Raw genomic sequence first — 17698 nt, 5'->3', positions numbered from 1 at the left:
TTAAAAACGCCCAGAGCGCTCCTCTAAAAAACAACAGACGCCACCAGCGTTTAAACGCCAGGTGCGTTCCGTGGAAAAGGAGCACATCCTTACATAGAGAATGAATTGCAGAAAGGTGCTGGCAGCTCCAAAAACGCTTTTGGTGTGAATGTCCCCTAAGTACGTCTCCGCTAAGTTACAATGGGAACTTGGAGATGCAGTTTTAGTCGTGGCCACGTAATGAGCAATGTAAAACGTGTGACTGTGTTGTACACCCCTCTAGCGTTTAGTTAACCAAAGAAAACTACCTACTCTTTAACTAATGGATTGGTTGATGGGGGAGGCCTGTTATCTCTAAATGAACTAACTGGGCCACAGTGCATTCTACCTATAGTCGCCTGAATGAATCCTCTAAACTCTCTCTCTCTGCATCTGCATCCATTATTCTCCCCAACGAGTCAGCCAATCAATCTGAAACTGCACATGGCCATTGACCACTGCCATAGGTTTTTCTAATTATGGTTTAAATACTTAAATACTGTGTGTGTGTGTGTGTGTGTGTGTGTGTGTGTGTGTGTGTGTGTGTGTGTGTGTGTGTGTGTGTGTGACTGTTAAAGGGATAGTTTGGTTTGTTTGAAGTGGGGTCTTATGAGGTACTCTCATACAGTCAGTGTACTGGGTAAAGCACTCTGGACGCATCGCACACTGAGATAGGAGAACTGCACTCCAGCTGCGGTAGGCACAGAGAGCCGAGTGTGAAGGAGGCCATGAGCAAAAACGTTAAAAAAACAACAGAAAAAATACATAAAATGCTTCCATACTGCTCACCTGGGTTAATCCAAGTCTACACAAGCCCTGAGATGCCACGTTGACTTGTGGAGGGCTTGTGGAGACATATCATAGCAGTCTGGAGTACTTGCCTTGGGGAAAGGTCTGCACTCTCCGAGGGCAGTTTGAGTTATGATTTGATTGTTCTTACTGTTGATTGTCTGTCTTCATCCCTCGGCAGGATGTTGAGATCCGGACCAATGCCAGCCGTTACCTGCCTCAGATCAATGAGCTGTTGAACCGCGTGCCCAGACAGATGCTGCTGCTGCTGAAGACCAACGACCTGCTGAGAGGCATCGAGATCAGCTTACAGACCAGAGCTGCCTCCTCCTCCTTTATACACATGTCCCGCTGCTGTGTCCACGCCATGGCCAGGTCACACACACACACACACACACACACACACACACAGTGTCACACACACACACACACACACACACGCACACACACGCACACACACACACACACACACATACACACACACAGTGTCACACACACACACACACACGCACACAGTCACACACACACTATCGGGTCCTATTGACGTCACTATTCACTGACACATGCGCAGCAACGTGTGTGTGCCTGCATGACTTAACATAGTCGTTCTTGTCACGCGTGCACACGTACGCGCACTATGATGTGCGCAAACTACATCACGCGTAACGACAAGCTGCGTAGCACAGCTACTTACAGCGTGTACACGTGTGACCAGTGTTGGAGAAATTTCGTTACGCGTTCACACATACACCCGTTGGTAGGTTTGAGTGTTACGCAACCGGAAGTGTATCTGCATCGTGCACAACACTGCGTGTACATGAACGCCTCGCGTAGTTCTGTTCTGTTTTATTCTATTTCTTTCTATGTTACATTTTCAGCCAGTAGATGGTGCCAGTGACCAAAATATTATCCACAATCCAATTTCCCCACAGTTTACAACATAAATCGCCCATTTATCTTCATAGTATATAGTGCCGCGCACTGATATGGTGGCGGGGGGAAGTTTGATGGTGTGGCACCACCGGATATAGAGATGTGTTAGACTGTTGCTGGTTCTGTAATAAACACCGAGCGTAGCTCATTGGAGTTAAAACATAGTCTCGTGCATATTCCTACAAGTCATCATGTACAGCAGTCAGATGAAACTATAACAATATAAACAGAATTGAAACGTGTAATAATGGATATGAGTCGGTAAAAGAGTTTTTCATGCTGTCAGGACTGTACCAGTTGACAACTTGCTTCTACCATCCAGCCGCAAGGGGTCAGTTTAATCTAACTCGGCAATCCCAACACAACCTATTTATACTACAGCTGTTGGGTCTGCGTCTCTAACATGGTGTCATTCATTCACGAAATAAAATAAAATAAAACAACTAATAAAACAACTATAAAAACAGTTTTACCGACTCATGTATCCATTATTACACGTTTTAAATGCTGTTTATGAGGATTAATGGGCGATTTATGTTGTAAAATGTGGGCCCAAGGGATTGTGGGTAATCTTTGGTGCTGACCACAGAATAGTCTGCGAGCAATCTTGGGACAGTAACCTGCTAGCGACATGCTTGATCAACTGGTTGGTTTGGTCACTGGCACCATCTACTGGATGAAAATGTAACATAGAAAGAAATAGAATAAAACAGAAGAGAACTACGCGAGGCGTTCATGTACACGCAGTGTTGTGCACGATGCAGATACACTTCCGGTTGCGTAACACTCAAACCTGCCAACGGGTGTGTGTGAACGCGTAACGAAATTTCTCCAACACTGGTCACACGTGTACACGCTGTAAGTAGCTGTGCTACGCAGCTTGTTGTTACGCGTGATGTAGTTTGCGCACATCATAGTCCGCGTGCATGTGCGTAAATGTACGCGTAATGATGTACGCGGGGTGCGCAGCCAGAGCGCGTAAACGCACGCATGAAGATAATAGAGCCAATTTCGTTACGCGTTCACACACACACCCGTTCGCAGTTTTGAGTGTTACGCAACCGGAAGTGTATCTGCAGCGCGCACAACATGAACGCGTAATTTTACGCGTAAATGTACGCGTAATTTTACGCGTAAATGTACGCGGGTCGCGCAGTCAGAGCGCGTAAGCGCACACATACACGCATGACCATTACAAGTCAATGGGGAAACTACATGACACGTCAAGCGTTGTGTGACACGTTCAGTCGTAGCTGCGCATGTTTATTGAGTCGTTTGGCACTTCAGATCCGGTCGCGTAGTATCAAAAACTGCGAACGCGTGTGTGTGTGAACGCGTAACGAAATTGACTATGCTACTCAGGTGTCAAAGCATGCGTTGTGTGACACGTTCAGTCGTAGCTGCGCATGTTTATTGAGACGTATGGACCTTCATACACACACACACACACACACACACACACACACACACACGCGCACACACACACACACACACAGACACACACACACACACACACACACACACACACACACACTCGCCTCACATTACATACAAATTGTATCATGGATCCTTGAAAAGTAATGGAAAAGTTTTGAAATTGTATCCATGAAAATGTGTAGGAACCAGAGTTGGGGTCCGTTACTCAAAAAAGTAATGTATTACACATTACGCATTACTTTAAAAAAAAGTAATGCCTTACTTTACTTGATTACTCCCTGGAGAAAGTAATTTGTACTTTTGCGTTACTCCGTAACATCGCCTGAGATGCATTGTAATTTTCCAGTTAATGATATGATATGATGATATGATATTTTCATTTATATTGCGCCCCTCAGCCAACTTTTACATTGGTCCGGGGTGCAGCCCGAGGGAAAAAAAGAAGAAAATAAATGAATAGACAGGACAATGGAGACAGGGAACCAGGCAGACGGACAGACAGAGAACATAAGTACACCTCAGACGCACAACATAAGAGCAAAGTAGCTCAGTGATCATCTAGAGCGAAAAGGTGGGTTTTGAGCAAGGCCTTAAAAGTCTGTAAGGTGTTGGCAGACTTGATGTTCAAAGGGAGCTAATTCCACAGTGTCGGCGCCATCACTGCGAAAGCCCGATAACCCCTTGTCACCAGTTTGGCTCGCGGGACCTTCAGACACAGTTGGTCATTTGATTTGAGGGACCTGGAGCTGACGGATTTGACTAGGAGTTCCTCAATGTAGGCTGGGGCGAGACCTTTGAGGGAATTGCAATAGTCCAGTCGTGAGAAAATGAGCATGATGATGACTTTCTGAAGGTCACTGGGGGAAAGGAAGGTTTAGATTTTTGCAATGATACGCAGTTGAAAGAAACAGGATTGTACCACTGATCTCACTTGATGGTCGAAGTTGAGATCTGAGTCAAATAAGACTCCAAGGTTTCTCACAGTGGGTTTCACCAAGGAGGAGAGGCTTCTCATGTTCCTGGATATCTGAGTGACTGAGGTGGTGCTGCCAAACAGAATGATCTCCCCCTTGCTCTCATTCAACTGCAGGTGGTTTTGTGACATCCAGTCCTTGATGTTGCCCAGGCAGGTCTTCAGGCGGTATAGACCTGTGGAGTCAGCTGTTGTGAGTGGGAGATAGATCTGTGTATCATCGGCGTAGCAGTGGAAGGAGATGTTGTGCCGTGTAATGATTTGACTGAGGGGGAGCATGTAGAGATTGAAGAGGATGGGTGCCATGATTGAACCCCGCAGGTGAGGTTGGCTTGCTGGGAGGAGAAGTTGGCCAGACTCACCGAGTAGGTTCTATTGTTTAGGTAGGATCTGAACCAGGAGAGGGCGGTGTTGGTGATGCCAACCCCCTGTTGGAGGTGGTCAGTGAGGATGGAGTGGTCCACTGTGTCAAATGCTGCACTCAGGTCGAGGAGGACCAGCGCAGCACATTTCCCAGTGTCCACGGTGAGGAGAAGGTCATTGAGGACCTTCAGGAGGGCTGACTCAGTGCTGTGTCCTGCCCTAAACCCTGACTGGAATTTCTCCAGGATGTTGTTCCTCTCGAGGTAGGGCATCAGCTGATTGAGGACAGCCTTTTCCAGGATTTTTGATAGAAAAGGCAGTTTGGAAATGGGCCGGTAATTAATGAGGAGGGTGGGGTCTAAGCTGGGTTTCTTGAGGAGAGGTTGAACCACTGCGTGTTTGAGGCAGGATGGAACGGTACCAGTAGCCAGGGAGTTATTGACAATGCCAAGGATGTGAGGACCCACGGTGTCAAAAAGCTCCTTGAGGAGGGGGGCAGGGAGGGGGTCCAGGGGGGATGAAGCTGGCCTCAGTGAAGAGACGATCTCAGAGAGGGAAGAGAGAGTAATGGGCTCAAAACTGGCGAGGGTGGATGAGCCTCCCTGAGTGGTGGCTAGGTCCTGTGTGGAATGTGGGATATTTCTTCTGATGGTCTCCACTTTTTCTGAGAAAAAGGACAGAAATTCCTCACTCTTACCGGGGGATGGATCCTGGACAGCGGTGGGAGGGGGGTGAACAACAGAATTAATAGTCCGGGATAGAACTCTGCGATTTTGTGTGTTGTTAGCAATTAGAGTAGCAAAGTATTTGTCTCTCTCGTTTTTTACCACTCTCTGGTAAGTCCTCTGACTCACCCTGAGTATCTCCAATGAGACCTGCAGCCTGTCCTTCATCGACCTGCGTTCAGCCTGCCTCCAGACCCTCCTCTGGGCTCTGGTGGTCTCTCTTTAGCCAGGGGGAAGCCTTGGGCTTCGATTTCTTCAGGGTCAGAGGAGCGATGGTGTCTAGAATAGACCGGCAGGTGGAGTTGAAGATGGTGCTGAGTTCTTCCGGGTCCGAAGACGGCGTCTCGCCAGCGGAGGAGAACTTGGTGGCTGTCTGGGCATTGATGTAGCAAGAGAGACGAACGGGGCGTTGAGTGTCAGTGACGAGGGAGGGCAGAGATGAATTAAAGATCACAGCCTCATGGTCACAGTCCACATGAGCCTTGGTAGTGTCAACACCACTGATGGAGAGGCCAACAGAAAGGACGAGGTCTAGCGTATGTCCTCTTCTGTGGGTGGGGACAGAGACATGTTGAGTTAGACCAAAGGAGTGGATCAGGTCTATGAACTCAGTCTCAAAAGCCCTGGTGGGATTGTCGACATGGATGTTAAAATCGCCAAGGAACAGCAACCTATCATGGCTGGGGATGAGGTCTGTTAGGAAATCTGAGAACTGGGGTATAAAGTTCTTAGTCTCCTTAAAGAGCCTGCTGTCCGTTGGGCGGTAGATAATAATAACCAGGAGGGGGTCAGCTGAGCCCACTTTAACCAGCTGAGCTTCAAGACTGTTATAATAATATACAACTGGTATAATAATACAACATTAAACCTTACATATATGCCCATATATTAGCACAAATCTCTATCTAATAAGGTAGGTTGCAAAACTCTTCCTGTCTGATGGTGGCTGTCTGTTCCCTGCCATCTGTATTTTGCTCAATATGTTTCTGAAAAATAGTGATTCTACTGTTGAAACTGGCAACATTTCCTCTACCATGTAGGAGGAGGCAACAAGCCTGTCCATCTCTGATTTTGATGTTACCTGGTGAAAAGAAAGCTTTTGCTGCTTGCTTGGGGTCGAGGCGGGCGACTCAGCTTGGCTCTGCGGGTCTCTCGCAACCAGCTTTGTGTTAGCATGTTGCCTCTGCAGATGCTTTGAGAGGTTTGATGTCGTGTAGGTAGCTGCTTCTGTCCAGGGCAACGTTTGCAGTGTCACATTCTTGTCCTTCCGCACAACAAATTCAAAGTAATGTGCGTATCTCCACCCCTCAAAAGTTGTTGTAGAAGATGGCGATGCGGCTACTGCTGCTGCTTCTTCAGGTTTTTTGGTAGATTGCAATCCAATTATTAAGGAGCATACCGCCACTGCGCCCACTTCACTATAACACGTTGTATTTGCGAGGGGTATTTATAGACCCCATCGCTGTATGTGGGTTTCTACATTTCATTTCATTTTGTCCAATATTCAAATATTCCAGAATTGCATGTTGTCTTAACAATAAATATTATTTCTATCTAACACTTTTTAGCCTGATTTAATTGTAAAACAGAGTGTAAAAAGTTATGCTGATGGGACACAGGATCTGCTATTAAAATAGAGATATTTTCCCTCTATACTTATCTTGCTAGTACGCAAGTAACGAGTTAAGCGTTTGATTAGTAACTGTAATGTGATTACTGCACTTAGGTACAGTAGTGCCTTACACTACTCGTTACCGACAAAAGTAATGTGATTACAGTAACGCGTTACAAAGTAATGCGTTACTGTAATCACATTACAGTAACGCTGGTGGGAACCCTTACCCCTTAAATAGTCCCTTCTTATTAGGTCTCTATGTGTGTGTGTGTGTGTGTGTGTGTGTGTGTGTGTGTGTGTGTGTGTGTGTGTCTCACACACACACACACACACACACTCTCTCAGTATTCACTGGCTATACCTCCACTCGAGTGCTAACGGTCTGGGGATACAAACACATTTATATCACTTTGAGGCCAGTCAGCGATCATTATTTCCACTCAAGCTTCATATCTACATTTTTCTCCACCAGGAGCTCCCCCAGCCCACTCTCCATCTCTCCACCTCTCCCTCTCCCCACCTCTCCCTCTCCCTCTCTCCACCTCTCCCTCTCCCCACCTCTCCCTCTCCCTCTCTCCACCTCTCCCTCTCTCCACCTCTCCCTCTCTCCACCTCTACCTCTCCCTCTCTCCACCTCTCCCTCTCCCTCTCTCCACCTCTCCCTCTCTCCACCTCTCCCTCTCCCTCTCCCTCTCTCCACCTCTCCCTCTCCCTCTCTCCACCTCTCCCTCTCTCCACCTCTCCCTCTCTCCACCTCTCCCTCTCTCCACCTCTCCCTCTCTCCACCTCTCCCTCTCTCCACCTCTCCCTCTCTCCACCTCTACCTCTCCCTCTCTCCACCTCTCCCTCTCCCTCTCTCCACCTCTCCCTCTCCCTCTCCCATCCCTCTCCCTACATTTATCTCTCTCCCTCTACCTCTCATTGTTTCCTCCACTCCTTTTTTCTCCGCTCTGTCTCTTTCTCTCGCAGTATATTGGCCTGGGTGAAGGCAGTGATTATACTGTGCTTTCCACAGCCAGCAGTGTACTGGCCATATTGATTTGAGGCCGGCCATTGTAATGAACAACTCTATGATGGCCTCAGCCTGAAGAATCCTGAGGCATGGATGGAGGACACAATCACAGAGACACAGCTGCAGTGATGTCACTTATGCAATTGTGATGTCATCAGCTATTTGTGACAGACACTGATAGGCTGATGATATCCGCACAGCTTACTTCTCACCTGGGTGTGATTTTTACTTGATTCATATCTTTATTTATGCTGTATAAAAGCAATATCACACTCTGTGACAGTAACACGCTGTTGTTACTGCTCACGGCTGTGATTATCTTCGGCACTCGGTCTGCGGCCTCGTGTTTAATTGATTTGATTCTTATTTTGCACATCAAAAAAGAAAACAATACAGAAATCAGTGGGGAGGGAAGGGATGCCTGCAGGGCTTATACAGAGTCCTCTCCCATCATGTTTAGATCAGCGTTTCTCAACTGGTGGGTCGCGACCCAAAGGTGGGTCGCGGGGCCGTTTTGATTGGGTCGCGGACATTGGCCCAAATTCTTTTTTTTTTTTTTTTTTTTTTCATATTTCATTTGAGTTAAATTCAGATTATTGAAACTGGATTAGCCTGACCAGTTTTACTTGTTTAACAAGCTGAAGCATATGCTCTGCCTGTAATTCAAGAGAAGTCTGCCTTTTCATTTCATATTTAATTTGAGTTCAATTCAGATGATTGAAACTGGATTAGCATGGCCCCAGTTGAATTAAAAGTTATGACCAGTTTAACTAAAAAGCATATAGCCTGCCTGTGATTCAAGAAAAGTCTGCCTTTTTATTTCATATTAGTTAAATTCAGACTATTGAAACTGGATTAGCATGACCAGGTTAACTTGTTTTATTATTATTATTATTATTAACTTGTTTATCATGATACAGGTTGATGGTACCTGCCGGGCATTGCTGCCTGACGCACCTCCACCAGTGCCTTTTGTGCTGGTGTGCTCCTATGAACACCTCTGAGGGCCTATGCGGGTCATCAGCTGGGGACCACCAATCATGGATATTTCGCTCCTTTAACCCCAGTACATCTCATGGTGGCAGAGCGATGGCAGGGATCTCTCCCTGCCACCCCCTGCTGATGCCCTAGGTGTTGCTCGGCCCCCAACTCCTATGCTTCCTTCTTAGCCACAGCCAAAAACTGCCTTTCTCCGCCTCCTCGGCCAGCTCTCTTACGGCTTTCCGATGCCCCGATCCTGTGCATCCCATGTCGTGGAGTAGGCGAACAGTTGAGGAACCAACAAAGCCCCTACACCCCACTTCAACGGGACACGTGACGGCTTTCCAGCCAGCCTCCCTGCACTCCGCTGCCAGGTCTGCATATTTGGAGCGCTTCCTCTCGTTGGCGGCCTCCATGCCCTCCTCCCACGGGACAGTAAGCTCAACACGCAGGATGGTCTTGCGAGCCTCTGACCACATGACGAGGTCGGGCCGGAGTGATGTTTCCACAACCTCCCTGGGGAACTGGAGTTGTTTTCCGAGGTCAACCCTCATGGTCCAGTCACTGCCAGGTGAGAGGAGCCTTGCTGCTCCCTGTTGGCGGGGGGGTTTGATGTTCTCTCCAGCCCTCGCAAACTGGATGGGATGTCTCGCTGGAGCGGAAGGTCTGCTGTTTGCCTCCTGTCTGCATGACTCTGCCACCTCTGCCAGCTTCCTCAACACCAGATTGTGTCGCCACCTGTAGCGGCCTTGGGACAACGCTGTCTTGCAGCCCGACAGGATATGCTGGAGGCTAGCATTGCTGGTATCGCAAAGGGGACAGGTCTCTTCAGCACCGAACCATTGGTGGAGGTTTCGGGGACAAGGTAGGGTGTCATAGGTTGCTCTAATCAGGAAGCTGAGCCTAGCTTGGGGGGTCTTCCACAGATCGGGCCATGACATTGGCCTGTCTGTGACTCCTTCCCATGACGGCCAGCGTCCTTGCCGGCTCTGAGACACTGCTTTGATGTTAAGGCGTTCCTGCTCTGTCCTTGCCACTTCCGCCACCACCATGGCTCTCCGCTCTTCCTTGGAGGCTGTTGGGGATATTTTACCAGATGAAGCGCTTGGTTGTAAGACAAGCTTCCCCAGGTTCTTTCACCAAGATCTTTAACCCACTCAGACTCAAAGATAGACAGGACTCGAGTTCTCAGTTTTACTTGCTGCAAGGAGAGTGTCGAGCGGCACATCTGCACGACTCCAAGACACTTCTGCTATTCACCCTCCGTGCTCAGTCTTTTATTTACTATAACTCGTGGTTTACACATGAAGCAACATGAAGAAATGGTCCTCCCAGTTCCTGTTTATCAGATAGTACACGTATGCATAATTTCAACACACATCAACAACGGTTGGACTGAACGCTGACTGCGCGAGCTGTTATTCTGCAACGGCAGATGAAGACTTCCTCATTCTATAGCACAGCAAGCACAATTTGAACATCTGTTTTGCATAGGTCATCTTATTTTGTAAAGACACACACATGACTGTTCCATTCCTGCACAAGCTGTAAAATATATAGGTCACAGTGCAGTAAAACGTTCAGTCAGCAGAGTGGCAGAAAACAGTCCAACAGATAAATAAAACATGTTTAAGGAAATATGAAAACACTTTCTTCAAACCCTAACAGAGGCCTTTGACCAGAACAAGGGGGTCTCACCCCTCCCTAGGCCTGCTCGCCCCTCCTGGACTCTGCCGACTACTTCGCGGTGCTTCAGCCTGCTGATTGCCATGTCGACCTCTTCCTGGGCTTTCCACTTCCTTCCCGTTCTTATCTGGGTCCCTGCTGCTCTCACCAGCTGGTCGGTGGATTCCCTCAGCTCGAGCACCATCCGAGCCTTCTCCTGCTTGTATCCCAAGCTGATGGATCGCAGTGGCAGCTGTAGCGTGTTCCTACCGAAGAGGCCCACGTCTGATAAGCATCTCGGCAACCCAAGCCACTTCCTGATGAACGAGTTTGCCAGGCTCCCCTTCTGCATTGGGCCTGATCTCTGCTTTCCAGCCATCACTCCGAACCTGTCTCTGCATTCCTCGTACAAGATGTCTCCAATGTGGTTCAGCTTGCTTTCCACCTGGCCACGCAGTGAGTGCTCCAAGATGACACTGAGGTCCTTGTCTAGCTGCTGCCAAACTGCCGCCTCCTTTGCTTTTGGCCATTTGATCGGCTGCCTCCGCCCAGGTTCTTTCCTCTCTGTTCTCTGGCCTGGCTCCTGGTTGTTGGCATTCGTTGATGTTCTCGGCATGTTTTCATCGGTGCCACTCTCAGAAGCATTGGTGTCCACCAAAGGGCCTCCTCTGTCCTCCACCTGCCTTCCCTCAGCAATGTTGGATCCCTCAGCACTGTGGTTAGCGACCTGGCTTTGGGTTCCGCTTGTCTGACCTGCGGTTGCAGTGCAATGTTGCTGCTGGCCTCCCTCTACACACTTTTCCTTCCCTGGTGGATCCGTAGCCCTCTGAAAGTGGTCACCTTCTCCCACCCACACCTGCATCTTCTCATTATCCTAGAATCTTTGTCTGTGTCCATTCCAGTCGTTACCAAGAAATCTGTCCATTTTGGCCCTTCTTCCACCCCGCCTCTCGGAGGGCCGTCGGGTTGTTTTCCTTTCTTTGTCTTCGTAGTCAGTTTAGGGGTGTCCCTTTGGAGGACTAGTGGGTAAGGTAACTAGCCTGCCACTCCCGATGCAGACTTTCCTGCGGTCATCCAGTCTCTCCTGGCTGTCCTCCAGACTTCCCTGAATGCCAACTGCCCTTTCACAGTAGTCACTGGACGCATCCAGATTGAATTATCATGATACAGGTTGATGGTCTACCTGCCGGGCATTGCTGCCTGACGCACCTCCACCAGTGCCTTTTGTGCTGGTGTGCTCCTATGAACACCTCTGAGGGCCTATGCGGGTCATCAGCTGGGGACCACCAATCATGGATATTTCGCTCCTTTAACCCCAGTATATCTCATGGTGGCGGAGCGATGGCAGGGATCTCTCCCTGCCATTAAAAACATATAGGCATGTAATTCAATATAAGTCTGCCTTTTATTTCATATTTCATACAGTTCAAATAAGACTTTCTGAGCATGATCAGTTTGACTTGCCTGTAATTCAAGTCTGCCTTATTTCAATTGGTTTTTAGCCCTAGTTGCACTTCTGTTGCACTTTTTTGTTCATTTGAGGTTTATAACAGTGCATGAAGGCATTGTGTATTAAATTAATGCGCTATTTTTTGTGCAATAAATTTGAGTGGTTTAAAAAAAAATCTGAAATTTGGGTCGCGACTTCATGACAAGGAAAATAGTGGGTCCTGAGGCTACACCAGTTGAGAACCACTGGTTTAGATCATATAAGAAGAAAAGACTGAGTCACAGCCACTGATCTGTGTCATATAGAGCACCACAGGGATGACGTATTTTTGTAGGCTTAACCAAAACTCGCTGTTGGTTCGTCAGGGGAAAAGTCTATGGGGTTTTAGAATGGGGATTTCACTTAAATGCATCAAATATGGTCTGTGGTTAACAAAAGTTTATGGGAGCGCAAATTTGGGTTCAGCAGGATAATCTTCACAAACGTTAATCACTTTTATGTCTTTTGAAGCGTTTTCTAAAAATCACGTAAAAAAAAAAAAATTACGTTCCAAAAGTCATAAAAATTATTCACGTTTGTGAAGAACACGCCAGGATTGGCCAATGAACCCAAGCGCTACTTCCAGGCTCATTCCTGCGCTGCTCTATTGCTTAATTCATTAAATCATGGCCAGACATATCCAAGAAGACTGGAAGCTGCCATCGCTGCTAAAGGTACTTCTGCAAAGTATTGACTCAGAGGGGTTCATGACTATTTAAGATTAACTATTTAATTTCATTTTCAATTAATTTCCATTTCTAAAATCATAAAATCATCCCTTTGGCATTATGCCATCTCGCGCACTACGTGCGCTCGACTCCTAGGCACGCCCGCTGCACGGGCTCGCCTGCCCTGCAGCTCGCCGAGCTGGCCCTGCAGCTTGCATACGCAGCTCAACCGCTGTGCGGGCTCCGTCAGGTCACCCACACAGCACTCCGTCTGGTTCCTCCCCGATTCTACCTACTTATACTCCCATCACTTATATAGCCTCAGACTGATGACATCACTGATTACATCATCACTGAACTATAGCCTCAGCCTTAGGGCAATCAGCCTTAGGACAATTAATCTGCCCTAATTAAAAAATCATGCTCCGTCAGGTCACTGCTCTTTACACTTCCTGAAAGTTTCAGCCCGATCGCACGTAAAACGGCATAGCTGTGGCCGGACAAAATTCTTGAAACAAACAGACAGAGTCCACATTGCCAAATTTATGTTTGATGATTTTGTGTCGATTATAAACAACATATCTCATGAATCCATTGTAAATCCAAGCTGTTACACTACAAGCTGTTACAATGTTCTGAAGACATTGTAACATATTTCATACAATAATCCAATGTCCAGACTATTGTGTTATTGTATAATACAGTGGTCTGGGCAAAATGTTCTGGGATGTAATTAAACCCAAACAAGCTCTACCACACAACAGCACAGACCATCCACTCTGCCAAGGAGTAGGTACTCCTAGGTGTGTGTGTGTGTGTGTGTGTGTGTGTGTGTGTGTGTGTGTGTGTGTGTGTGTGTGTGTGTGTGTGTGTGTGTGTGTGTGTGTGTGTGTGTGTGTGTGTGTGCGTGCGTGCCTCAGTGCGTGCGTGGTTTGTGTGTGTGCGTGAGCAGCTGGCTCCCTCTGCTGTATAATTGGTTGGGAGAGGAGGGATCTGGGCTGTCAATTCAGCTCTGCTGATGGCAGAAGGACAGGACTGGGCTCACACACACACACACACACACACACACACACACACACACACACACACACACACACACACACACACACACACACACACACACACACACACAGAGTAGCTACTCCTTGGCAGAGTGGATGGTTTGTGCTGTGACAGTGGTAGAGCTTGTCTGAGTAAGCAGACCTTATAAAATATTAACCAACTCTGGTGTCACTGCTAGTGTAATGTAATAGCTGAACACTGGGGGATACCGACCCTAAAACACACACGCACGCACGCACGCACGCACACACACACACACACACACACACACACACACACACACACACACACACACACACACACACACACACACACACACACACACACACACACACACACACACACACACACCTCCAGTGTTGTATTTAGAGGTTCTCTCACTGCTTGCAGCCATGTTTCACTTTGTTAGAACATGTTTCTAGGACTGATACTTGTTGGTTTCCTGCAGTGTTCTAGTCAAGTCACTACATCTCCAGTCTGAGTCCCCAGTGTTCTAGTCAAGTCACTACATCTCCAGTCTCAAGTCCCCAGTGTTCTAGTCAAGTCACTACATCTCCAGTCTCAAGTCCCCAGTGTTCTAGTCAAGTCACTACATCTCCAGTCTGAGTCCCCAGTGTTCTAGTCAAGTCACTACATCTCCAGTCTGAGTCCCCAGTGTTCTAGTCAAGTCACTACATCTCCAGTCTGAGTCCCCAGTGTTCTAGTCAAGTCACTACATCTCCAGTCTCAAGTCCCCAGTGTTCTAGTCAAGTCACTACATCTCCAGTCTCAAGTCCCCAGTGTTCTAGTCAAGTCACTACATCTCAAGTCCCCAGTGTTCTAGTCAAGTCACTACATCTCCAGTCTCAAGTCCCCAGTGTTCTAGTCAAGTCACTACATCTCCAGTCTGAGTCCCCAGTGTTCTAGTCAAGTCACTACATCTCCAGTCTGAGTCCCCAGTGTTCTAGTCAAGTCACTACATCTCCAGTCTGAGTCCCCAGTGTTCTAGTCAAGTCACTACATCTCCAGTCTGAGTCCCCAGTGTTCTAGTCAAGTCACTACATCTCCAGTCTCAAGTCCCCAGTGTTCTAGTCAAGTCACTACATCTCCAGTCTCAAGTCCCCAGTGTTCTAGTCAAGTCACTACATCTCCAGTCTCAAGTCCCCAGTGTTCTAGTCAAGTCACTATATCTCCAGTCTCAAGTCCCCAGTGTTCTAGTCAAGTCACTACATCTCCAGTCTCAAGTCCCCAGTGTTCTAGTCAAGTCACTACATCTCCAGTCTGAGTCCCCAGTGTTCTAGTCAAGTCACTACATCTCCAGTCTGAGTCCCCAGTGTTCTAGTCAAGTCACTACATCTCCAGTCTGAGTCCCCAGTGTTCTAGTCAAGTCACTACATCTCCAGTCTCGAGTCCCCAGTGTTCTAGTCAAGTCACTACATCTCCAGTCTCGAGTCCCCAGTGTTCTAGTCAAGTCACTACATCTCCAGTCTCGAGTCCCCAGTGTTCCAGTCTGAGTCACCAAAGAAGAATCCAAGTCGAGTCCCCATTACCTGAGTTACTGAATCTGAACGTGAGCACATGTGCCTGCCCTTGCACAAAATGTAATGATTTCACACACAGTATTAATATAGCTATCAATATCTTATGCCAAATTATTAGGGCCTATTACAAACAAAAAAACGAATAAAAACAAAACAAAACAAAACGTCTATGAATTAACAAGTCTGAGTCCGAGTCTCCAACTTGGGAGTCTGAATGCATGAATGCGCAATAGTCCAAGTCTGAGTCATCAATGGACTTGAATCCTACAACACTGGTTTCCTGAACCGTCAGCAGCCAAACTTGGCCAGGCACAAATTCAGAAAACACAATTTAAATTCAGTCATCTGCTGGGGAAATAAAATCTCATCATTTTCAATCTAAGTCATTTACACAAACACAAGATCTCAAGTCAAGACTTTAGAAACCTTTTCATGTCCAAACACAAGTCAAAGTCAAGTCCCAAGTCACCAGAACCCAAATCAAGTCTCAAGTCTTCTCTTCGTGCATCAAGTCAAGTCTCAAACAATGACGAGGTCCCACCTCTGTTTGTTTTTAGTAGACACTGGTGCTGGCCTACCGGTCAGTTCACCGGTCAGCCCCGCCATATCTGCAATCTTTGGTAAGTTTCCAAACATTGCATCGCTCCCTCCGCTCCTCCACCTGTCCAGCTCGCCTCGCCCCTCCACCACTACGTGGGCCCGGAGGTCGCTTGTCCCGATCGCAACTCTTTTCCTCACTGGCTCCTCAGTGGTGGAATGAGCTTCCCCCCTCGATCAGAATGGCCGAATCACTGGCAATTTTTCGCAGGAGACTAAAGACCCACCTTTTCGGCCTACACCTGGGCCCTTCTGAAATTTAACCATTTCTTAAATGCTCACATGCTGCTAGCTGCGCCCCTGACTATTTTTTACATTATTTGTATCCCCATAAGGTGTTACTCTAGTCCAGGATAGACCAGGATATCTGACTCTTATTGATTGTATTGCATGCTTCTGTTTTTTTTTTATGGTTTTTATATTGATTAATTTCTATTGTTTTGTGTATTTCTTATGTATTCTGATGAGATGTGATGTTGTAAGTCGCTTTGGACAAAGGCGTCTGCTAAATGCAATAAAGTAAAGTAAAGTAGTACTGAGGATAGAATTACCAAATGTAGTTTGAGACTGAGAACTTCAAAAGTCAAAGTATATGAGAGAAAACCTGATGAAAATCATTTGTGAAATGACACCTTCCTCCTTCTCTCCTGTGCTTTTCCCCACAGGCATAAGCGGAGTAAGGCTGGCTCCAGGATGCAGCGTCTTCAGATCACACTGGCCGAGTCCCTCAGCCTGTGGAGGATCAGCATGTACGAGATGTTCCTGTGGGGGAAAGAGTCGCTGCTGGGATGCTGGCTGGCCGCGTTGCTGGGACTTATGCACTGAGGCCTGATTTGGCTTGGCATATATTGTCTGCAACATATATACTGTACATGTACAGTCTGCATCAACATGTACAGACACACTGAGGCGTGAACATATATACTGTACATGTACAGTCTGCATCAACATGTACAGACACACTGAGGCGTGAACATATATACTGTACATGTACAGTCTGCATCAACATGTACAGACACACTGAGGCGTGAGCATATATACTGTACATGTACAGTCTGCATCAACATGTACAGACACACTGAGGCGTGAACATATATACTGTACATGTACAGACACACTGAGGCGTGAACATATATACTGTACATGTACAGACACACTGAGGCGTGAACATATATACTGTACATGTACAGACACACTGAGGCGTGAACATATATACTGTACATGTACAGTCTGCATCAACATGTACAGACACACTGAGGCGTGAGCATATATACTGTACATGTACAATCTGCATCAACATGTACAGACACACTGAGGCGTGAACATATATACTGTACATGTACAGTCTGCATCAACATGTACAGACACACTGAGGCGTGAACATATAAACTGTACATGTACAATCTGCATCAACATGTACAGACACACTGAGGCGTGACCATATATACTGTACATGTACAGTCTGCATCAACATGTACAGACACACTGAGGCGTGAACATATATACTGTACATGTACAGTCTGCATCAACATGTACAGACACACTGAGGCGTGAACATATATACTGTACATGTACAGTCTGCATCAACATGTACAGACACACTGAGGCGTGAGCATATATACTGTACATGTACAATCTGCATCAACATGTACAGACACACTGAGGCGTGAACATATATACTGTACATGTACAGTCTGCATCAACATGTACAGACACACTGAGGCATGAACATATATACTGTACATGTACAGTCTGCATCAACATGTACAGACACACTGAGGCGTGACCATATATACTGTACATGTACAGTCTGCATCAACATGTACAGACACACTGAGGCGTGAACATATA

The 17698-nt window shown here is 47.0% G+C and overlaps 1 protein-coding gene across 1 annotated transcript in view; it reads left to right on the top strand.

Annotated features, from left to right (window-relative positions):
• Nucleotides 1-16672, top strand: part of adck1 (aarF domain containing kinase 1) — a gene marked incomplete at both ends in the record, with an annotated part of 257552 nt that extends 240880 nt beyond the window's left edge. Inside the window, 2 exons of the mRNA XM_083632906.1 lie at nucleotides 989-1182; nucleotides 16513-16672. Coding sequence (XP_083489032.1) covers nucleotides 989-1182; nucleotides 16513-16672 — 354 coding nt within the window. The remainder of the gene's footprint in view (nucleotides 1-988; nucleotides 1183-16512) is intronic.
• Between the last annotated feature and the right edge of the window lie 1026 nt (nucleotides 16673-17698).

Source organism: Poromitra crassiceps (genome assembly GCF_964638095.1).
Source record: "Poromitra crassiceps genome assembly, chromosome: 3".
Taxonomy (NCBI): domain Eukaryota; kingdom Metazoa; phylum Chordata; class Actinopteri; order Beryciformes; family Melamphaidae; genus Poromitra; species Poromitra crassiceps.
The sequence above is the reverse complement of the archived record's forward strand: the minus strand, read 5'-3'. Positions and strand labels throughout refer to the sequence as shown.